The following is a 24,408-nucleotide window of genomic DNA, read 5'->3' as shown; positions in this document are numbered from 1 at the left end:
ATCCCAAGCTGTGTTGCTTTGCCAAAAGCTGAGAGGTTTGGTCCTAGCAAATATTAGTTATTTTGCACTGCAGAACACTGCATGGATAGAGATTCTGTCTTAGAAAACCTCTGCCTGGTTTGAAAAACACATAAAGATTCTGAGTATATATGTTTTATTTCACTTACAATCTTAGTGATTGTGTAGATTCCTTTGTGCTATATGAAACATCCATTTCCTCTCACCATTCCTGCTGTTACAAATGGCAGTGGTACTCTAGCTGGTGCTCAAGCAACATTGCTGTCAGTCTTGACTGGAAATAAATGTATATGCCTATATTTGTGGATGCAGAATGGGTAAGAACCATTTTATTTTACCTGTCTTTGAAAATTTTGAAAAAAAATCAGATTCAGAATAGAAGGTTTTGTATAGTGTATATTCATATGTTGATAACCCAGAATTTATTAATTAAAAGGAAGCAAGTTAAGACAGATAAGCCATATGTGTGTGCAAGTATGGTAGTTCTGTCTTCTTTGCCGCAATGTCTTCCTAATAGCTTCTCTGTTGCTGAACCTGTTTCTTTTCTACCATGTCCTTCCCCAGACCATATCTCTTGCTCCCCTCATATAACAAAAATTTTTAGATATATTGTTTAAGGGTGTAGCTTGTCTGGGAATCCACCGGAGAAGCATTTTTTAAAGGTTGTGAGTTATCTGAAATTTTATTATTTATCTTAAAATGTGATAAAAACATATTGAGGTTTTTTTACACCTACCTGTTGAAATTTAATGGATTATAGAATTAAAGGAAAAATGCAAGTGAATTTTTAACAGCATTCCTTTTTTTATATAGCAATCCAGATTATATAACGTTGCATTCATATAAAGAGGTGTAGATTCGCAGTTTACCTCACTTGCAACAGCTGAAGTAACAACAACTTGCAGGTTTTGAAAACCTTTATATTGTGTATTCTTCTACTTGTCCATAATAAAATATTCCACCAGAAGTTCAATGTTTTCCCTGTCTACTACAGATGACATTTTTTCACAGCTAGAACATGTTGAATTTGAATAACTTAACCCTGTTGAAGAGTCCATGGTTGTGCAATGGTGGAAGCTTTTCCACAGGTGAGAACAAAGCAAATTTCCACAACCACATCTTTGGTGGTAACCGTGATCCAGCCCATCCATGGAATGCTGTTGTTATACTGGTCTTGACATCACCCAAACTAAAACTGACTGGCAGGCTGCAAGATGCCAAACAGTAGGTATAAATACCATATAGGCAGTCAAACCAGGGTTGAACTGGTACCTTCAAAGATGAATATCTGTTTCCACCAGCTGAAATAGTTCCTTTTTGATTTCTGCCTTTAATCATTATCAGATCTCTAGTAACTTTAGGATACTCTTATCTTTTTCCTGTGGGGTTTGGGTAATGATTGTAATCAAGTGGTATAATTGTCTCTGACACAGGTTTTAATGAAAGATATTGCCACACCCATACCAGCAGAAGAGGTGAAGAAAGTGGTTAGAAAATGTCTGGAGAAGGCTGCCTTGATCAATTACACTCGACTTACAGAATATGCCAAAATAGAAGGTTAGTACAGCAATCTACTGCCAAAATGGCTGTAAAAGCCAACAATGCCTATTAAGTACATATTCCAAGAGCAACCTTTTTCCTTTCTAGAATAAACCCCTTCCACAGCAAGGGGAAATGTCTCATTAAAATCTCAGCTGGTGAACTGTGGGGCTTTTTCCTATTCATTGCCTTAATATGCCTCCTGGGACCCTGTTTGAATGAAAGACTAGAACTTCCTAATTTAAGTTGCCCTTTGTTCTTATTTTTGAGTTTTTCATAAATCTAAGAGATTGTTTATGAGCTATTTTTTATTTCTCTAACTATTTCTAATAATTAAAACACTGACAGAAAATTCTTTCCTTAAGAGCAGTGTCACTACTTTGAAATTTGAAAACTCTGGGTATAGATGCTTTTCTGAAGTATTTATAAGGCACACAGATAGATAAATGTTATTTATTTTTGCTGCTGTGTTGTCAGGTGTATAATAATAATCTTATCATTAAAACCTTAATTACATTCTGATTGTCTTAATTAATTAATGGGACAAAATATTGGGTTTGAAGGTAATCAGAAGTTTTTCTGGAATTTAGGTATGTTCTAGAAAGTATATAATGAAATTAACTAAAATTCTGCTAAAAAAAATAACAAGGATACACAGTTTCATTTTACTATTTGTAAACCTTATGTAGAACAAAAAGGAAATCATAATAGCCTTGTCAAGACACATCTCTTATTCTGCATAAAGCAAAACAAGCCTGAGATATGCCTGTACAGATATACTCAGGAGTAGAAAACTGTTTGCACATCTGTATAACTGCTTTTTGGAGATAAAGTTAATTATAGGGAAATATTGAAGGATGAATTCTGTTTTTAAAAAATGCCAATTTTTATGCATTTTTTTAATAGCATATATTTCCAGCAAGACACTAGAAGAAATAATGTTAGCATAGCAGCAAAATGAAGAAGCTTCATCTGTTTAGCAATATTGTAAAGCCAAGATTTTTTTCATTTCTGCTCAAATTCTCTGAAAAATATGAGTTAACCAATCTCACAAGGGATTAACAAAAGACCCATCTCATCACTATGGCAACCAGTATTATATCATGGAAGTAACAACATGAAACCATCTTAGTAACCAGTTTATCATAGTTAATTATGATATCATGTTATGTTAAAGAAAAAAGGATGAATAATATATCTATTCTGGAAAATGAAAAGAAAAAATAGCTGTTTTCATTATTTTTTATCTCTCTGTATTCAGAAAGGGAATTTTTAATGTTCAGTATTTAAGTCATGTTGCAAACCTGTTGAAAAATGGGTATAAAAATAGAATTTTTTTTTCAATATGGCAGAAGCTTGCAAAAGATATATGAACTCACTGACAATAAAATGATTTGGAAAAGTTCTTTGCAGTGATGTAAATTTGTCTTTAACTAAGATTTTAAACTGTGGGACTTCCACTGAAAGTAGCAAAGTTTGGACTTTAAAGTATGCACACTGTTAACACTGCAGTAAGCTGTAACAGCACACAAAACTGTTGCCCATATTTTGACTTGCAAATTTCTTTTTGGATTTATTGCCTTTTGATTAGAACACAACTAGATTTCTTTAACTAGTTTTACATTCATGTAATTGTAAACTCAAAGCACAATAAATCATTGCATATATAACGAGAAATAAGTTAAGTACTTTTCTGAGAATAAAGTGTAATGCTATTTGAAAGTGAAGGGCTCCAGCATCATAACATCAGAAAATTTAATGCACTGGTTTTCAGTAGCAATGAGACCTGTGTTGGTCCCTTTCTATACTCTGGCCATTACAAGCATTCTATATTTTTATCCATATAAATGTAATAGCTTTCAGCAATAGATTCCATTCTGCTTCTTTGGGTTTATAGAAGCATTATTGTATCTGTGCACTGAAGTTACATTCTTCTCTTGAAAGTAATTTATGTTAGTGTATGCATTAAATACTTACTCCAAATTGCGTACAGAACACATATAGTCCTTGTCTTTATATTATTCCCGAATTTCTCAAAATGTGGCTGTCATACATTTTGGAGATTTTTCTCCTTTGAATATTTCTTCAGTGAACAACATCATATCAGTCAGTCAAAATGCAACTATTACATGATAATATCAGCTATAGACCAATAGTAAGTACCTAAAAAGCGGATGAAAATAAGGTTCTAGTAAAACTAATATTTTCATATTCTTAGTTTCTTGTATTCTTTTACTATTATTTATGTTTCTAAATTCCCAGACACATTATGGATGCAAGCTCAGTGTGTGAGCCTGAAATTAAGACTATATAGGACTAGTAAATACACATATACTACTTATAAACATACACCATTTCTCCTTCACCTGACAAAACTCCTTCCTTGTGTGACGTACCCAAGATTTTAAGAAGATTTTTACCTCCTTATGTGGTATTTATTCTTCCCTAATTAAATTAAATTAGTTTAATTTCTGTAATGATGTTTTTCTTATCTTTTTTTCTCTTTTTATATTTAGCAACAGCAGAAAAGGACTCAGGTGATTACTATTTGTGTGCATGTCTGCATGTATTACAGATGTAGTGTGTTGTGTCTGTTGTTTTATTATTTATTATTATTGTTAATTTCTACTATACCAAGATACTGACCAGAATATTTCTGAACATTAAAATTAATTTTGTTGTAATATAATCCATGCATTCTTCATTTACACTGATACTTAACTATGCTGTACATATTTATCAGCAATTTAGCTAATTTTCTGTTTTGGAATATGATGCAATTGTAGTTTCTGTGAAAGAGATATAGCTAAATGATGGCAGAAAGTTTGTCTGTTAAATTCAAAATCAGTTTGTGTATTTAGAGAAATGTAATTTCATAGTAATCGGCAACAATTGTATCTGTTTGATAATGGAACTGCTGGATTTATTGATGAAGGTCTTGCTAGGAGAACTAATTTTGTAAAACTAGTTTTGCATTTCTCTGATATGGCTTTGTTTAGTGATATGTTTATTTTTAGTTACAGCTGAATCTTGCGAGGATGGTAGTTCTTTGCATTCCTGATTTTATAGAAGCTAATATGGTGTATATTCTTCCATAGTTAAAAAAGGGTTTTTCTAGTACTTCTATTCCAATATTTAAAAGTCATCATACAAAGAGCACAGCTGAAGTAGTATTTGTGACTAAGTGGTACTGGCTGCATAGAAGTATGAGGAATTGTGCCTATATACACTATGAAATAGATGTGCATACTGCTTTTTCTCACCTGACATATGCACATATCCGAAGAAAGATTGATCATGATGTTTTGTGGGGTTGCACAAATAATATCAACCACTGTTATGGGAAGGGGCATTGACCTGATAGTACTCTCAGGATGAAATAATTTTCCATCTGGAAAGACAGACTGGCATGATGACTATAAAGATTGCGTGGATGTAGTTCAAAGAGGAGCTCCTTGGCAATGAGGAGCTTGAAAAATACTAGCAGATTATTAAAACTACTTCTTTTGAAGTCTATGTTCATAACTAAAGATTCCAAAGATTCCACTGATTTCCAAAACTTCCACTGATTTTTGTTTGAAAGCTTTAAATGCCCTGTAAGGAGAAGAGATCTATTTGGAATTCTTAGAAAAAGAGAGCTGACAATGCATTGGTGTTGTGGCTATTTTTGCTACAGTCTGTTAGGATGAGTTGATAGGATTGTTCAGGAAATCTGCTGACCCCCCCTGATCAACAGGGAGAGGTTCCTTAAGCAGACGATTCAGAGTGCTCGGAGAGTCCTTCAGCAATTTCTCTATAAAAGGACCTGTCCTTCAACAATTTCTCTGTGAAAGGACCTATCTCACACCATCAAATACAAATATACCCTAAGACAGTTTCCCTTCTAGGTAAGATACCTAAAGCTAGATAGAACAAATAATTCCAGTTGCTATTTTTACACCTGTAGGTATTAAAGACAATATCTCTTAAAATTGGAAGTTCAGAAATTAATTTGTTGAAATTAATTTGTGAAATGTGAAATGAGAAGAGTAATTTTAGAGAGTGTGTTCTTTGACCTTTGCACTCTAAAACCTCATCTGTACACTTTTTTATGATGTGCATCACCTCCAGTGCAAATCTTCCTTGTGCCACACCCTTATTATTTTTTCTCAGGCTCTTTATGTCAGAAACCTAGACCATTAAGCACAGATGACATAGTTACAGGCACAGACAAAAAAAAAAAAAAGACTATACCTGATTTCAGTCATTTTACGTTAGGTTTATGCATGCTTTGAAAGAAACCATTGCCATGTTCTTAAGATAGGATAGCCAAGCTGTCTCTTAAGTGACCTGGCAAATAACTAGATTACAGAATGGATGAGAGGCTATTACATATATTGAGTAAACAGAAATTCACTATGTGAGTTAGGTGAAGCTAGAGGTTTTTAGGCTTTGTCTGTAATTTAGTTTCTTAATTAAATACGAGTTCTGACTAAAAATGCAACTAAAAATTAATCAGAAACTCAGAAAAAAAATTATAGAAAGGAGTAAATAGACTGTGTTCACCAGAAATTTGTGTACCATTGAACCCATTTCTCTGATGCAAAAGATAAAGCCACCAAGGGGAATCCCAACAAAGTTACATTTTAGCCTGGCTATTGGGGCCAAATCCTGCTCTTGTTGGTGTCACTAGCTGGACTCCTACAGATTTCAAAATGAACTTGATGTGCAATATGCTTGGCCCTAATACCATATGTTGCATTTTTGTGAAAAATGAAAAAGAACTATTCCTTGATAACTATTGTTTATGCTTTGGCTTGTGCACTAGCTACTATATAAAGAATTGGAGGAGTGTCCTTGTTAGGTAATACAGAGGTGAACATGCAAATTCTTTTTGTTGAGAGAATCCTTTCTCAGCAGTGTGGTTGCCAGGTTCCTAGGTCTATTCTCCAAGTGCTCTCATTTTCAGTCTCAATTGAACAAGACTGTGAATGTTTTCCCGAAGACGGTGGTTATGTTCTTAATGGCAGACATGGTGGTATAAGCAGTACTTCCATCAACAATATTTGTTTACAGTCAGGATGACGTTTTATTTAGCACTCTCCTGTCATTGTACTGTTATGAATATGGAACAGATTTTTTTAACAAAAATTACATTTGCAATGACACGGTTCAGCATGTCATTTCTTATTACACATATAGCTGAAATTCTTATGGAGTAGCTAATCTGCTCCATCAGTATAATTGCCGTTATGAGGAGAATACCAGCAAACCTACTATTATAATTTTGAACTGTATCTAAGAACTCTCATATAATGCCCTTGTAGTTTGCAGGAAGGGTTTATAATTTGTCAAGGATATGAATCACAGCATCAATATGGGAAAATCTCTGTTTAAGGATAACCCATTTTCATTTCAGCATATGCCACCTTTGAGACTTTACTACCTGAAAGTACTTTTTAGATCATTTTGTGTATGGCATGTTTTCCTGTTATATTCAGTATTTAACTTGCATTAATTCTTCCTATAGATAATGTTGAACATAACTGGACCTGCTACATTCTGAGACCAGAGACAAATAGCATTCTTTATATGCATTTTGTATACTTCCAATAAAGAGCCTATAGAAATTTGCATGCCTCCCTCACTTATTTTCTCTCTCCTTCAAAAAAATGACCTTCTTTATACAGATATCTTATTTTTTACTTATATTTTACACACATCCATTAACACACACAGAGTATTAAAATCCATTTTTTATTCCTTCTCAGAAATGAATGTTTTTCTCCATTAAAATTTATTTGAAATCTGAACAGCTGAGGAGTAATTAACTCTGCTATTGCTTCTGTTATTGTCTGAGAAGTGAATGAAACTTACACATAAATACATCTTAGAGCACAGGGGCATTACCTTGCTGTACAGATACAAAAGGACTGGGTTAGAGATTAAAGTGGTAAATGGCTGTAAAGTGAACTGTCATTGTCCACCGATTCATTTCTGAGGCAATAGACAGATTGTAAAGATGTGACTTATTAGGTAGACTCATTATTTTTAAAATACTGTAGTAACTCACTATACTGCGCTCCTTCTGCCAAACAGTTTGAATGAAAGGAATGGGAATAAATTCCATTAAAATCAGGGCAGATAGTTACTGTGTAGTGTGCAATTGCTCCAAGACAAATCACAGTTGTCATCCCAATATTTGTTTCTGTCATACAGACTGCCAAAGGCTGAATAACTATTAACTCCATACAAGAGAAGGTCAGGAGCAACTCAACAGTCTGCTGTTTTTTAAAAGACATCGATCATTAACATACTCATTACATGTAAGTTTCTAAAGGAAGGGTAGTATGTAAATTCCCTCAAGGCTTAGAAGGATCTGTCTGACTTAAAAAGAAGAACACTACAAACAGTATTAAAGCTGAGAAGGCAAGTGGAGAGTCATTGTACCTGGAGAGGACTTGATTAAAGCTCTCCATGCATGTTCATTTCACTGAACAAACAAAGCGAATGAGTTGCACAGTGGCATAGCATCTTCTTGGTCTCTGTTTGTTGTGCACCTAAATGGAAGGAAGGGGATATGGGCAAACATCCCTGATTTCAGTTTTGGAGCAGAAGTCTGTAAAAGAACTGGATTGTTAGGTTCACATCCTGATACTCTTGTAAACATACCTACATCCTCTTTTAACAGTAGGGCTGAGTCTGTCTTTGCCACTGTGCTTCCCCTTTTCCAACACCTGCTTCAGCCACGTGAGCATCCTTCCAAGTCCAGTTTGATCTGTACATGTATCAATCACCTTACATTAAAATTAGTTCCCAATTTTTAGCATGCTAGCCTTGTCCTGTGTCCCAAATGAGGAAGGGATAGTTCCATCCTTCATTAGCATTTCATCGTCTCCAGTTCTTGCATGCCCTGTGATGCATTTTTAGACAAGAGTTTCATACTCATGCAACCTAGGCTTTCATCACCTTGTCTCAGAGTTTTAGCCTCCAGTTCTTCATTTTTATCATTTTAGGAGTCTTTCTTTTTAAAGTTTGAATTTCACCTTCTTGAACATTGGAGACAAGAACTGCGCAAAGTCATCCATATGACATGCCTTGCACAGTACTGGTAGTACTGTTATACCAGAAATGCTTAATCTAATATATTCAAGGAACACTTGTCTTCTGATGTCTGTATCGTGCTTGTGGCACACAGCCATTCTGTGAAAAGTTAATTCAACCCAGTCTTCAGAGTCCTGATCATTTCCAGCTGACATATTCCCAGTTTGTAGCAAGTGTTTTTGCTGTTCATGTGTCAAAATGTATTGCTCTCCTTCTTAAAGTAGTTTAATATGTTTTTCTTTAATTCTTTAAAGTATTTTAGTATGTTTCTCTCTCCCATTCTTTGGAATTATCCAATTCTTGTTACTGCATTTTGACCCTGCTATCTATTACCAGTGTTTTACAACATTATCAGTGCACTCCTAATATTTATTCTAAAGTCATTGGTGAAAATATTAAGGAAGCCCAGATGAATCTTCAAGGAATCCCTCAAGAAACTTTTCTTTGCTCTTTCTCAACATGACCTGTTGCCTCTCACTTGAAGCATCTTCTTTATCCAACACATAGTTTCTTTTTTAATCCTCATTTTCTTCAGCTTAACTGATAGTTTTCCCATGAGGCACAGTATCAAATGCTTTAATAGTCAGAATAGACGAGATCTACTGAATTTCTAAGAAAATATCCTATCAAGAAAAACTGCTGCACAAGTCTGGTTCAACCTACCTTTGCAAATATGTTACATTTCGTTCTGTTTTCTGTTTATTTTATGCCCTCATTTAGTAATTTTTTTAACATTTGTTTCAGTTAATAATTATAAGTATCTCTTTTTCCTTCTCCCTACCTGCCGTCATTAGATTTGTTGTTGTCATTTTTCATTAAGTCTCTAAAATTTAGACTCTTAAGATTATTCTGTTTTTTAAAAATACTTATTACTAAGTTGGCACTTTCAAGTACCAGTTTTCTCTCCATCTAGTATACGAGTTATTCAGATCTCTTCATTCATGGAGCCTTGCAATTTGCCATGTTTCTTATCTCTCAGTTTTATTCCGCTGGATCAGAAAGTGCTGAGAACACCAGTTCTTTCCCCCTTTGAAGAGAAATTAGAAGTGAGGGAAAGAAAGAAAATACCAAGTGCACGTGTCTGTGCTGTCAAAACCAGAATACAAAGAATCAAAAAATAAATGCTTTGAACAGCAATAAAAAACGATATTTCTTTTAATCTCTGCCTTTTTTCAGCTGTTTATACCTTTTCAAATTTGTTGTTCCAGTGCTTTTCCATGAGCCAATTCCCCTTCTTGAAAAAAAAATACAAAAAACCCAAACACAGAGAAAAAAAACAACAAACCTGTGATTGCCCCATAAAGGTAATGCAAGTGAATAGTATGATAAATTTTTAAAACCTGAAAATATTGTAGTGTGACCCACTTTATAAAATGATAGGTTGTGGACTAGGAGATGTAAACTCTAACTTTCTACAAATCTCATAATCTCTCTGTACACAGCTGATAATGGTAATTGATTCTAATTTTTTTCTGTAGAATTTAAAATGCTATTGAATTTTTAGAAAGCAGTTATGGACAGACTGGTTTCAACTTCATAATTAAGTTAAATTCTACTATTCATCTAAGGATAGATTTTTATTTTTTAATCAGAAAAATATAGAATGTCCTCCCAGATGTCCCTCTGTACTTTTTCGTGCAGAATTAATTCTGTGAGAAGTTGCAAGAAAATCCAGTACAGTCAAATCTAAATTATCTGTGGGTGGATTATCCTAGTTGTGGATTAACTCTTCAGAGTCATTTAAGGTTTAGTAACATATTAGCTCCAGTTTATTGATATTTGTACTGCTTTTGATACAAGTCTAGAAGCAATCTTGCGATGTTCACATGTGAAAAAGATCAAAGTAATGGGCCCTACTGGAGCAGAGTTGGATCTGGAAAGCCCAAATTATGATGTGTCTGTATTATCAATTGATATTATGTCCTACTTTACTGTGGGGTGTCCCTGTCATCCCCTCTGCATCAATGTGAGTTCACTCTCAGGTTCCTATTTGGAGTGGGCCAGTCAGATTCCTTGGCAAGATTTACGTCCCCCTACAGAATATCTATACAAACAAAATTCTTTCAGGAACTCCAAAACTTACTTAAGCCGTGCAGTGTATCCTGGAAAGAGTTTGACAGCAGACAGTCATTGCATTATCTGCTCTTCCCTGCATCTAATTCTGGCACATGCATAGAAACAAATTAGTTGATCTTCAGACACCTCCATTATTAGACATCTTGCACTTTCTCCAGGCTTTATTTAATGCTGGTAGCTTTAATGTTCAGTAGCACAACTCCTGAGAGCTGTCAGCAACCAGAGCAACAGTGCCGATGAAAATTAAAGCAAATGCCAGTTGTCTTACATGAAGGATCAAAATGCAAACTGGATGTTCTGTTGCACTTTCACATAAAATGAGCTGGACCTCATCCTAAACTGCAACATCATCCCAGAAGTCTCCAGCCACATCTGTCTCATTGGATGTGAAGGTTTCTGTAAGCCCAACAAGACTGTGAACTTGGGGGTCTCAGCATACTTGCGTTTTTTCCAATATGCCTGCCATTGGTCTCTGGCCTTGAGGCAGGTTGACTTTCCTGAGTGTCTTGTTCTGGATATGCTTGTTTGAAGAAAAGGAGGAAGGATGAAATACTACGCAGGGAAAACCAGTAAGAGATGTATGCTGTGTCAGTGGGGGGAGACTGGCAGGCCATAGACAGGAATGTCATAGCTGCACCGTATTCATAACCAAGGAAAATTGTCTCTTTAATCAGCAGATTCCTGTGCTCAGCAAATGTCAATGAGAAATTAATCACACATGTTTAACAGTTTACATGCTGGGGAGAAAATGAAAGAGGTGAATTGTGCATTTGTCTTCAAAGATAAACTCTCTTCTGGAAAGCAAACTTAAGTTAGGTTTTAGAGACAGTGTTATTAGGTTTTAGACATCCTGATTGTCTCAGGAAAGGAGGACTGGTGAGAAGTTCCCAGACCTGTATGACACAGCAGGTGAGACTGGATGATCTGACAGTCCCTTATGGCAGTAGGCTCAATCAGTCCATGAAGCAGTCACTTTTTCATTTCAGCAGCGGTTTAGTCAGTTAACTTAGCTCATTTGACAATATTTTCTTGGTACCTGTGTGATTCACTGGTAATGCATACTTGAGAAAGCATCCATTATTTGCAAAGCCTGGTTTGGTTTTTCGTTTCAGCAGAAAGTGAAGCTGAAAACAGATGATTGATGGCTTTTTCTGTTTATTTTCTAAAAGATGCCAAGCAGGATATTTACTGTCTCAACTCCCACTGCAACTTGTTAGTTTGAGCAGTGTAAACACATCTTAACAAGCCTTAGTAATTGTGAGAAGAAAGACATCATGAATATAATGAAAACTGACAGCACTGATTTCCATTCCTATAACTCTTTTATGCTTACAAAGCCAAGCACAGTATTTTGTTCAGGTATTTTGGAGGTTCTAAAACTTTCAGATAAGAATTTATTGCTACTCATATTTCATATATATTACTTGCTTAGTAAAAAAAAAAAGTTAGTATTTAATTCTTTATGTTTCAAATTACTTCATAGCCTCTTGTTTATATACCCATGTAAATGGTGGTTATCCATAAAACATACTGCCTAGAATTTGAAAGTGAAAACTCTTTAGTTACAGAGAAAAATGACTAGCTGATGTGGTAACTTAAAGATGGAAAAGGAAGCTTCAGATGAAGCTTAAGTGAAATGTAGGGAAGTACATATCATCCAGAAGAAATTGTCTGAACTGATTTATTCTGTGAATAAGTAAATGACAACAAAATTAGAGGAATTTGTCCAAGGATGGAGAGTGAGTGCAATTCTCTGCCACCTTTTCTTATGAACAAATCTCATAGGAAAATCATGATTTTTAAAATATTGTGAAAAGCTGTATGAAACATCAAGAGTAATTTGTTTGTTTTTACCAAGCAATAAATTGTTTCAGAGTAAGCTAGTAAATAGTAAATAGCATGGTGAGTTTTATGAAAAGTGAACTGGAATTCAAATGTTTCCCAGATTTTTAGTCACTCCTCCATGAAACATCATTCAGAAACTTACCATACTCACCTCAAAGGAATATTTACAGTTTTCATACTCTCTTTCCTCCTAAACATGCTAATTCTGTTGAAAAAACTAATCCTGAACATTAGTCCCATAATGACTGAAAATTACAGTTTCTAGTTTAAATAATTTATCACAACTGATTTATTCTTATGGCAGCATCATGCCTGATCATAAGTAGGTCTTCTCCTTCCCAAATGTTCCCACTTAGGGAACACTGTATTCCCATATTGCCTGTGTGGGAACACTTCTGACCCTGTCTTTCATCCTTCATTTTGTTAGGCTTATGATGCCTTTCAGACAAACACACCAAAAAAAAGACTCTCCATTCATTTCCATTTCTGATCAAAATTCTTCACTTCAGCCCATATGATCAGAACTGTGTTTCCTTAGTGCCCCACTCAATTGAATTGGTACTTACCTGAAACAATGTTTCTCTTCATCATGATCTCATCACAGTGGTGGTGCAGGATAATCTCACAGTTAGCTAGTAAATCTTTTTTCTCCTGCTCTCCGTAGTGAGAAAGGAGAGTGCAAAAATGTAACATGAGATTCAATATAATTATTAGAATTACTTCCTTAATAATTTAGAGGAGCCCTTCTAGGATATAATTTTTGAATAGTTTACTGCTTATTTAGTTTCATTAGGAACGAATGCCACTGCAAATGCAATTATTTTGTTTACTTGGTTAGTAGTAAGGTAATGAAAATCAGGGTGAATTTGTAATAAAATGAGTTGTTTATACATGTTTATATATGAATAGTATTTGCTGTGTGTTCGGGGCAGGGAGGACACTGACCACTAAAGGAAACAGCAGTTTCAGTCCAGGATAAGTGTAGAAACCTCTGGTTTAGTCTGAATCCAATAGTAGTCTGTATACTCATGGCTAGGCTTCACCTAAATAATAGGGACTAGACCAATCCTTCCTAATCTCACTTGATTCAATATGGTTGTTGTTATATTCATAAAATTGTTCTATAGTATAAAAATTGCAAATTCAATACAGTACAGTATTGATAACAGTGATCTTGGCATTATGAATGTAATTTTGTGTCCTGGTCTACACTTTGTGCTTGGCCCATGTTCTTACAATAAGTCTTTCTTGAGTTAGATAGTGGTTTTGGAAAACATATTATTTCAATGTGTCTGGTTATATGGTTATTTTAATAAGATTTGAAAAAAATTCTTCTTAGTTGTTTCAATAAATAATTTGCCTGCTTTGTTTTTTCATGAAAACAATGTGGGTTTTAATTTACCATGAAATAGATGTTTGCTGGACATTCTAATCCAATGTTTTTTCAAAGATTGCATCAAAGCTGTATATTTTGTCACGGTACTATACATCAGTGTGTTAGTGCTGAAGAACTGGACAAGATCACCTGCATTAAAAATGTCTGGAAGGTTGCTTTGACCTGCCAGAAATGTTAACTGTTAAAAATATTTATTGCATACAGATTGATATTCTTACTGAGACCAAGGAGATTATGTAAATTGTTTAATTAGTCTGCTAATGTTCTATGTCATGATGAATGCAAAGTTGGACAGAAATTTCAGCAGAATTTTCTGTATATGAAGATGTGTATTCATGTAATTTGCCTGTCATATGATCCATGAATATTCACAAAAAAATGAGAAAATATGATTCCTGAGACTCTCACTGACGTTTTATTATCAGCTTCATAAGTCGTCTGCAAAGCTGGTTAATGCGATCATACTTTATATATGATTATATTGTACATCAATTCCATCCATCTCATAGTTTATTCTTAGCAAAACAAGCGTTGTTAGGTAAACAAGCTCCAATAGGTAGTGCTAAAGTTACTCATAACTTTACTCATAATGCAAATTATGTAGTTGGACAAATTACTTTTAGTGATTAAAATATGATTGTAAAAAATTTCAGTTGGACTCTTCCTTTATCTTCCATGACTCTTTCTGGGATCTAGTCCTATGATTATTTTTTTTTAATTGAAAACTAATCAGTGTTTAATTTCCCTGTAAGAATTTTAGTTACGGTTGGTTTACCTTTGATATTTCCTTTCTTTTTGAAGTCTACTGTGTAGAATGAGTCACCCTCATGTCTTTTGTGACCTTTGCATTTGTGCTTCTTTTATGTGGAGTTTTTATTAGGCTTGTGCCAATTCTGTTATTACATCCTTATTTTATAATGCTACTTTTCATTATGGTACTGAAAAGAATGCAGATTTATTCATTGCTGAACAGCAAGTAGAAAATTAGTTATTTCAATAATTAGTAATTAGAAATTAGTTGTATGAATTATTGTGCTTTGCACTTTTCCTATTTTTAAAATATGCCTAAAATGGAACGTTTTATTTAGATGAAACATTTGGAATTTTTGACTGTTGCAAAACACGTGAATCTTGCTGATGACAGTAATGAGTCATCTGGTAAGAATGAGATGGTACTGACAATAACAAAAAAGGTCTCTACAGTCTGCTGTCTTTGTATATATGACTTTAGAGAGAAAAAGGACTTCCTTATTGCAGAAGTTGAGCATCACTGATGCACCTGTTATTTCTCACATATTGAATAGATAATGTTTACAATGATCAGTGATGCTTTTGTGAGTTAAGTATTTTCTCTTTCTTGTGATCTGGGCATTCAGCTCTGTTTATGTGTATTAAATGATTATCCTTAACATTTGAAATTGCTTATAGTTCAGAGAATTGTCACTTTGCACCATTCCTATTAGTTTCTGCCATAATTTTCTCTTTACTGTAAATCATATTTGTAACTAAAGCAATTTCAATTTGCATTTTATATTCATATAGAGACCATGAACCAAGCAACACCTGCTAGAAAACTGGAAGAAGTTCTTCACCTTGCAGAACTCTGTATCGAAGTATTGCAGCAAAATGAAGAGCATCATTCAGAGGTGAGGCTGTAGCTGCATTTGCTGTAGAGGATGGTTTGTTCCTAGATTTTTTCTCCCCTGACGTGAAGCGAGTGTGTCAAGAAACATTTTAGCTTTACTTTCTGACATATGTTTAAGGCAGTTCACATTTACAGAGGAATAAGAGACTTGAAGCTTATGAAAAGTGAAATGAAATAAAACTCTACTTGAATTCGCTTGAATGAACTGTAGGTTTAGAAATGAAAATTAAAGAGCATAAAAAAGAGAAAGCATCTTTGTGCTGGAGGTGGTGAAATGGTTTGGAAAATATTCGTAGCCTTATATAGTTTTCCTTCCAACTTTTCACCTCTCATTCAAAATAGAAAGAAAATGTAACTGAATGCTTGTTTTCATCATGCTGTACAGATCTAGATTATAGATCTAAAAATAATGATAGTTATAGTAATTCCATTCACATTACTCTTCTGTTTATTGGAAAAGTATTCTTTTAAACTTGTGCTTTTTAAAATGGCATTATAAGGTAGAAGAAATAAAATAGAACAATTTTATGTTTCTTACTCTCATGTCTTTTGCTTCATGATGCAGAAACCACAATATTTGGAATTATGGTACCTTTTATATCAAGGAATTACAAAAATAAACTTGGCCAGATACACACAATTTTATATGTTATAGACATTTAATTAATAAATACAGTTTTCTAAGGTTCAGGAAGTTGTTTTTAAAACGTTCTCAAAAACTCAATAAATATTTTTTTTAAATATGTGGAGGAATAAACATGATTTAGAAGGTGTAGTTATAAAATATGATCATTCAAAACATCTGGCTTTATATCACACTGTGGAATCTAGTTTTTAGCTTACATCTGTCATGTGTGAACTTGTTATAGATGTTTTATCTTATACTGAAGAAACAGCTGTTTTGATGATTTGAAATTAATTCCCTGGAGGTCATGTTCTACACTACCATTGCCACTGTGTTACACCGTAATGACTACTTAATAAAATGTATATATTGTTGTCTTTGTCTTTTGAGAACCTGCATTACTTTAAGAATAATAGACTTCTGTGGAAAAGAATACAAAAAAAACCCCAAGATCAAATCATATCTGCATGATTAAACATCTCTGTTCAAAAATTCATTTCTTTGCTACTTATTTGCAGTCAGAGATGTGATGTTTTTCAGAAGGGTAAATATATTGCATGTGCCTTCAGGAAAATCTATTTAGCAAAAGTTTTCAATCTCATCTAAGATAGCTTGAAAAGAATGAAGATCATTTTGAGACTATTTCCCCCTTCATTCGTGTAATAAATGTTCAATTTTACTAAAATTTATAGAGCATACAGAATGTCAATATTAAAATATATCTGTGAAAAAGATCCCAAAATTATAAATTCCCTACTCAAAACTGAATTTTAAGTATAGTGACTTCACATCATAATGTTAAGGAAATGTTCAGTGATGGTAGAGTTGATGAATCTCTAAAATAGTATATCACACTTTTAATACTAGATTTTTTTCTTTTTTTTAATTCATAACATTTACAAATTTCGGGGATTCCCAAAGGGAAGAGAGGTATGTGATTCCTGATGAACTAAACATTATTTTTCACTGCTTTTATCATGGAACTGTGTCTTGAACCTGTAGCATAAACTGTTTTGATGATTTCTGATGTTGTATAGCCAAATTTGTGTGTCTTCTAGAATCTAAGAACTTCATTTTTCTTTTAATCCAGTCAATGTTTTTGTTCTCCTAGAATGTGTGTCACCAATTGTGAGTTGCTTTTAGCCTGTTTTCATATTATCCGTTAACGACTGTGCTGTAACATTTTTTCTCTGTTCTTCGTCCTTGCTGCCTAAGTAATGATGGGTAATTCTTGAGAGAGTCAGAAAAATTTCTGTCTGGGTTCAAAGTGTCATTTGCAAAGGGGAAGCAAATGGAAAGAAAGCATGCTCATTTTCTAGTTTTGACTTTGCTTTGCTTTGGAAAGTTGGCAATGTTTTCTGAAAGGAGTTCTGCATGCCTGGAAGGGTCACCTGCCAAAGCCTGTACACAATGTTTTTTTGCATTCAGTTATTTTCTAGGGTAAGGAGTCTATTGCTTTAATGAACTCCCATTTATACAGGATTTATTAATAAGAAACTTCTTCCAGTTTGATAAAAAAGGCTCCATTTCAAACTCCAGCCAAAGTTTTTGAAACCTCATCTGTCCTCACTATGGTGCCTATCATCATCCTTCAATACTGACACCACAACACACAAAGTACTTTTCAGTAATAGCAGAGGATGTTTAGCATTTCTTTAAAACCTCTTGCCAATTCATCATTTCTCCATTTGCCCCATGTCAGAAAGCACTCCAGGCAGTCACCAGAAAGTCCAGGATGCAAAAGCGTACTTATAGATCACTTTACAGAAGTTGTCTTTTATTTTATGACTTTCAGACCTGAGTACATAATTCTACATTACCTAGGACTTACATTTCAGAAATACAAGTGAGAATTTCTATGACTTTATTTGATGTTGTGGGGACTCAGCACTTGTAGATGGAGCTACGTATGTTCCATGGTGGCCACTCAAAAATATTCAAAATTAGATATTCAAAATGAGTGGCATAAGTTTGAAAGCAATGACATTTTCCTATCTGCTGTGTGTAGGCATTTCTCACTGTCAGACATTTTTGTAAACTCTGAGCAAAACACTCTGAGCAGTATTTGATATTCGTCCTATTTCATGAACTCACTTCACCTTCATCTTTAACTCCAGGATCGTACAGCTCCCCCTGACCCAATGCTCAGCTTCAATAGTGACCTTTAAAAGCCTAGGTTTATGTGACAGTGAAAAGGTACAATCGTTACATGTATTTGATGTGGAGCTGACTATTTTTCACAGATTTCTTCTCTTCTTTAAAGTTAGGATTATATAAGAATATAATTTTTTTCCCAGAGAAAACTGTGTATTCCAATATGTTAAGTTACTGAAAATGAATATAGACATTAGTGAACTTCTCAAGATGTATTTATAGCATTTGCAGAAGGAAAACTGGATGCCTTTCTTAGAGAAGCCAACACCTTTAAGGCAAAAATAGGAACTAAAAAGCATGCTGTAGCTGTTAAAAAATTTTTCAGACTTCAGGGAGTAAAATTTCACACTAAAACCATCCCTTCTGATTACTAAATGAATGCAAAAGTATTCATAAAAATTTATTTAAAAATTAATTCATCTGATTACTACCAGCTTTAGAACTGAATGAAAACAAAAGAAGCATATACAATAATTCTTTCAAGGATGAGCCTTCATGCTTTTATTTGCTCTCTGGCAAATTATTTGCTCTCTGGTATTTATACTCCTTTTTTTTGTTTTTTCGGTGTTATATTTCTGTTCTGATGATATCACCTTTCCCAGCATAACCTGTTCGATTTCTTACATTTTTGATGCAAGGTTTTATAAAATATTTTCACATTTTTCACTTTATCCATTCTTCCTCTCCAAATGAAATAGGACATGACATGACATACCCAGTTATATTTTTCCAGAGATAAAACACATTTCTTTCCTTTGGCTTGTGTTTAGTAAATCTATTTGTCATGTTTGCAGGCATTTGCTTGGTGGCCAGAATTGTTGGCTGAGCATGCAGAGAAGTTTTTGTCTCTGTACTCTGTTGATATGGATTCAGCACTTGAGGCACAGCCGCAGGACTCCTGGGACAGCTTCCCACTTTTCCAGCTTCTGAATAATGCCCTCAGAAATGACAGTAAGTTCTACATTTTTTTACATATTCTATGTATTATATTTTTATGTGCTCCCACTTTAGAAATGTGTTTCTAAATAATATTATGGTCAAAATAAAAGTGACAGTGTCTATTTTTATGATACATATCCTGGTGCGCCACTTCTTGGAAGTTTCTCTCTATTCTTGCAGCATTTCAGTCCTTATTCTAGCAATTCCTTAAGCATTTAGTATTCACAAATTACACGGTTTTGAATCAATTATGTCCAAGTAGTGTAAGATGCATTGATAGTTTGTGTTTAATCTGTACTGCTTAAATAAAGTTGTAGTCTGTATTTCCTTCTAAGCCTCCATGTAAACTGCTTTCAGATTAGTTATGTCTATAAAGATATTGTAGGCTTAGCACGAATGGAGTAAGATACACGCAACAAATGTTCCATTTGGATCCTTTGTTGAACCAACTGCATCTTCAGAAACTTATTAAAAAAGCCATAATGTTGTCATTTAAGCTCAATTTAGAAGGCTACTCAGAAGGGTGTAGGAATTGTTCAATCTTGTGCAGATCCCAGAAGAGTTAGACTCCTATACAGTGGATTGTACACTACTTTAAGTGGGTGTCTGATCATCTAAAATCCAGATGAAAAATCTGAAGCCTATATTCAGGTGTCTTTCCTACCATCTTATATTTTCAGTTTAGGAAGCACATCCCTAGTTGTGATGTTACATGAACTTAAAACAATTATTTGGTTGCTGAAAACTGTGTAGGTATTTTAGAGCAGTCTTATAAGAAGGATTTGTGACACCAGTTTTAACTACATTATTGTGTCATTTGTGTTCCTTTGAGGTTTAGTTCCAACCTGAGAGAAGTGTTAGAAACAAACAAGGGTTGTCCTCACATTCACAAAAGAGATTCCTGATAGGCTACTGATTTTTCTTTCCTTAAAAGTATGAGTGGATAACAATGCTAAATTATTAAAATAGCCTTAAGAAAGACATTTTATGAAATCTTTCATGTTAAAGCGATTATCATAAATATTGTAAAACTTTAACTGGAGGATATGAAACAACTGTTGTATGAAATATCACACCTGTATACCAATTTCAACAATTCCCTAATGGTAATAGATATAGTAAATTACAGTTTCTGGCAAGTGAAAGCCATCTGGAAAACTATACACTTTTTTTTCCCCCAGAACTACTGGAAAGCAACCATGGAAATTAGTCACCTTCAAATCGGTGGATATGTTAGCAAATGGCAAGTGACCAATCTACCAAGAATTGATTCCCAAGTGGAACATACCTCAGTGCTTATTCTTTAATTAACAGCCTTTTCACCTTGTAACTCCATTAAAGCTATTAGAAAGTGCTTCCCATGCTTATATAATCAATTTTACAGTCTTCTAAAGTAAAATAAATAATTCTGGCTTTACTCTAAGTGAAAATCTTTTCCTGAAAACTATCACTTTCATAAAAATATATTTGGAAAAAAAATGTAAAAAGGGAAAAACTGGAATGTGGCCTCATGAGGATAAAAAGGCTAGTGCTAATAATTAACAAGGAGAGTGAAGTGGAGTAAATTAGCCATAATAGAGCCCACAGTGACTGGCAAAGTCACCTCTCATTATCAAAAAACTCATTAGGAAATGAAGAGGTGGAAATCCCACTGAGTTATTCTCACTCTCTGGCTATATCAGAGATTACTTTTCAGATTTCTTTGAAATGAAGAACTGTTAGGTCACCATATTGCATATTAGGTTAATCTTCAGTGAAATTTGGAGGACTGACGCCTGCACGTTATTCTATCTCAAGAGTTTTAAATGAGCTCTAAATCTTCAGTGCAGGAATCAGTTTTCACATAAACCTGACATGAGAGAACTCCTAACAATAAAGAAAACATCTTACATTTACAGCATTAAAGGAAACTTACATGTAAGACTATTTTTATAACTATGTCGCTAAAATATAATATGAGAAAGACTGTGAAAATGCAGTCTTGGCTATTCAAATAATAGTGAATGTGTTATTTTACATAGTTTACAAAACATTGTACAAGATTCAAGGTGAATACTTCAAAGCCAATATTCAATTAACAATGAGAAGAAAATGTATTTCCCAATACAGCATTTAACTTTTCATGAATTAAGAGAGGGAAGGATGGGGAAGTCCTGACTGAAGCTTCTCATTTCTATTTTGAAGGACTCCATTTTGTGTCACCTTTAGATTCTTCATTTTTTTCTGACCTAATTTCACAAGCAAAAGTTCATCAGTGATTGCATTCCTGTTGAGTCTAACTGAAGAACTGGTTTAAAAAATGAAGGGAGTAGTATGATCTTCCCATCTTATAAAATATTTCAGCTTTTCTCATCAGACCTAACTGCAAAAAGTGATTTTAAAAAATGACATTCACTGCGAACATGAATAATAGATTGAAGATAAATTTGTTGTGATTTCTCAAAATGTAAAGATTTGAAAAAAATTATTGTAGCTGCTTTTATAGTATACATTTTAATGGTCTCCAAGATTTCTGTTGTTCATGCACAATTATACCTGACTGTGTAAAGCTTCACAGATTGTACAGTAATAACAGTACTCACCATTAAGACAGCAAAATTATTTTTTCCAGAATTAGATATTCGAAGGGGGTGGAAAAGGACATAGTTGTCCCAGGATTGTGTCTTATATTCTGTAAGGAATATGTTACTTTTTGTCCGCAGAGCCTATAAACTATGTTGTGAAGGGGCCAGCTCTAGAGGACAATTTACTTTCTGTAGTTGTTTAATTATTTAGATTCATCACGTTTTTAGTGCCTGAAGACAGACATGTACTAATTCCTCTTCATTTAAGATGATGTCAGAGATATCTTTTAGTGGCATATGCCTAGCTACATGAAGTATCTGTATATTTGGGTTATTTTAGAGGTTTTTCAACTCTATATTCAATATTCTACTCCTTTCCTTTCCAAGTTTTCTCTCCAAGTGTCACTTACTATGTACTGTGCTGTTGCTCAGCATTATTGCATTACTACATTGTCATGAATCAGTCAAAACTAAGAGTATTATAGTTAACTCATAAGCTTCATTTTCTATCAAGTATTACTCAGTGGAATGTCTGTGCGCCTGCTCTAACTCAGCCATGAGCTGTAGACAGTCTGATGAAGCTGATTTAGAAAAATCAACATGTTGAGTGTTAGCCTTTTCAATGCCATTGCCATTATTATGGTTATTGACTTCAAACAGGAATTCTCTTATATGTTTTTCCACTATTGCTGTTGCGAGTAGCAGAGTGGCAACCGACATCAAAGACAGCATCATCACCTTCCTGCTTTGTTACATCCTCTGTACCTCTTTTGTATGAGAATTTATGTATAACATTCATAGCCCCTATCTTACAGAGTAGAGTTAGAAAACAACTTGGATTTCATGTAATCAGGGCAAACTTTATACCCACACCAATACCTTTCCTCCAAACTTACACTTCTCATTAATTGTAGTGGGAATATTTTCTTAGATCAGGGACTTAAATTTTTGCTCAGTCCTCTTAGCAGCTGCTTTGAAATCATAGTCTGCCTTCAGACAAGAGCTACACGTGTTGGTTACTGATACTGAGAGCTAACTCAAGCTCCTTACCAGAATATTCCATAACCTTTTCTGACTAATAGGAGTTTTGGCAAAGGTAAATTGTGCAGTAACCAGTTTATGTCACTCTGTCTTATAAAGGTGAAATAAATTTTCATCTTGCTTCCACAAAATATACCTCTAAAATTCACTTTTCAAGTATGAAAAGTATCAATTCACTTTTTCAACATTTCATATATGTCTTATGTGTAAAAATACAATTTTTATATGAGCTGATACACTTGCAATTTTCACTACAATTTAAATAGCTGATTAAGAACTCCACTGTGGAGGCACAAAGTAATATAAACAGGAAATGAATGGAAATATAAACTTTCGTTTCACATGGTTGAGTTTTAGTTGCTACAAATGTAATCTGGACCCTCAAGGTTATTTCCTTCTTGAAATTTACTCCTTTTCATTTTGGATTTTAAAATATGCCAGAAAATTCAAGTGGTGCCCTCCTGAGAAGCCTATGGAGAGCAGGATAATTATAGACTCTTTGCCAAAGGGCTAATTTTGTCAGTGGAAAAGAGACTCATGTTAATCTGTGTCATTCTTCCTTTCCTTTGATTCTGCAGAAGCTCTTAAGAACAGAATAGCATACTGACTCCAGAATAACTACTAAAATGTGCTTGTGTAAGTAAAAGTAATAGAAGCCCCACAGCTTCTGTTGTACACAAGCACAGTAGATTCTTTTACTACTATTACAGATGAAACCTCCTTCCAATGCTGCATAATTACACTGTAGTTTTCATCTCTAGTATTTTCTCATTGTATTTTAATGTGTTTCAGCTACCTAATATGCAAAAATTTAATAATTTTCATCTTCAGTATTTCAAGAATTTCTCCTTTGTGGATCTGTTTCTGTTCCTGTGATGTGTTTTCCTTTAGTATTGCCTATGCATTATCTTGCCCTGGCATAGGCTTTCATTTTATTGTTGCTTCTGTGAGGTGGCTCATATGAAGAGGGTGTGGGGTGTCTATATGGACAAGACAATGGAGAATTAAGCTTTGAAGACAAGTGGTAGTTGAGGGATTTGAAGTGTGGCATTTCCTCAAGGATCTCTTGTTTCCCATCTGCTTTGACGCACAGGTGGTGCCTTTTGGCAAGATCAATTCTAATCATAGGGTAGAGTGCCATGAGTCTGATGATGATACTCAGCTATATCACTTACTCCTGTGCTCTGAGTTCTTTCCCTGCCCTGCATTAATCCTTGATAGAGATCTCCAAATGGGCAAATCAGAGCTGCCATGCCCTGAACCCTGGGAAAAGAGAAAGCTCAGAGAGTTGTTGATCTGAGACAGTGCTCTTGTAAGTGTACCCACATACAGAGGGATCCCTGTGGAGGAGCAGTGACAATAAGTCTTGCCATCATTTTGGAAAGTTTCACTTCCCTGTAAAGACTGGTGTCGTGATGTTAAAAAATGATTCAGCTCTTTAAGTTGAACATTTCTTATTGCCCATGACTTCTTTAAATTTCCT

The 24,408-nt window shown here is 34.3% G+C and overlaps 1 protein-coding gene across 22 annotated transcripts in view; it reads left to right on the top strand.

Annotated features, from left to right (window-relative positions):
• Window positions 1-24,408, top strand: part of CADPS2 (calcium dependent secretion activator 2) — a 294,545-nt gene that overhangs the window by 217,916 nt on the left and 52,221 nt on the right. For 7 of the 22 annotated variants that reach the window (XM_027679144.1, XM_027679157.1, XM_027679155.1 and 4 more), the window contains 5 exons: window positions 1,452-1,575; window positions 4,074-4,094; window positions 15,500-15,603; window positions 17,149-17,157; window positions 19,176-19,332. In XM_027679144.1, coding sequence (XP_027534945.1) covers window positions 1,452-1,575; window positions 4,074-4,094; window positions 15,500-15,603; window positions 17,149-17,157; window positions 19,176-19,332 — 415 coding nt within the window. The remainder of the gene's footprint in view (window positions 1-1,451; window positions 1,576-4,073; window positions 4,095-15,499; window positions 15,604-17,148; window positions 17,158-19,175; window positions 19,333-24,408) is intronic. The other 15 variants (XM_027679160.1, XM_027679150.1, XM_027679147.1 and 12 more) reach the window with 3 other exon arrangements.

This window comes from Neopelma chrysocephalum, unplaced genomic scaffold (assembly GCF_003984885.1).
Source record: "Neopelma chrysocephalum unplaced genomic scaffold, ASM398488v2 Primary Assembly neopelma1_45, whole genome shotgun sequence".
Taxonomy (NCBI): domain Eukaryota; kingdom Metazoa; phylum Chordata; class Aves; order Passeriformes; family Pipridae; genus Neopelma; species Neopelma chrysocephalum.
This window is presented reverse-complemented; position numbering and strand designations above follow the sequence as displayed.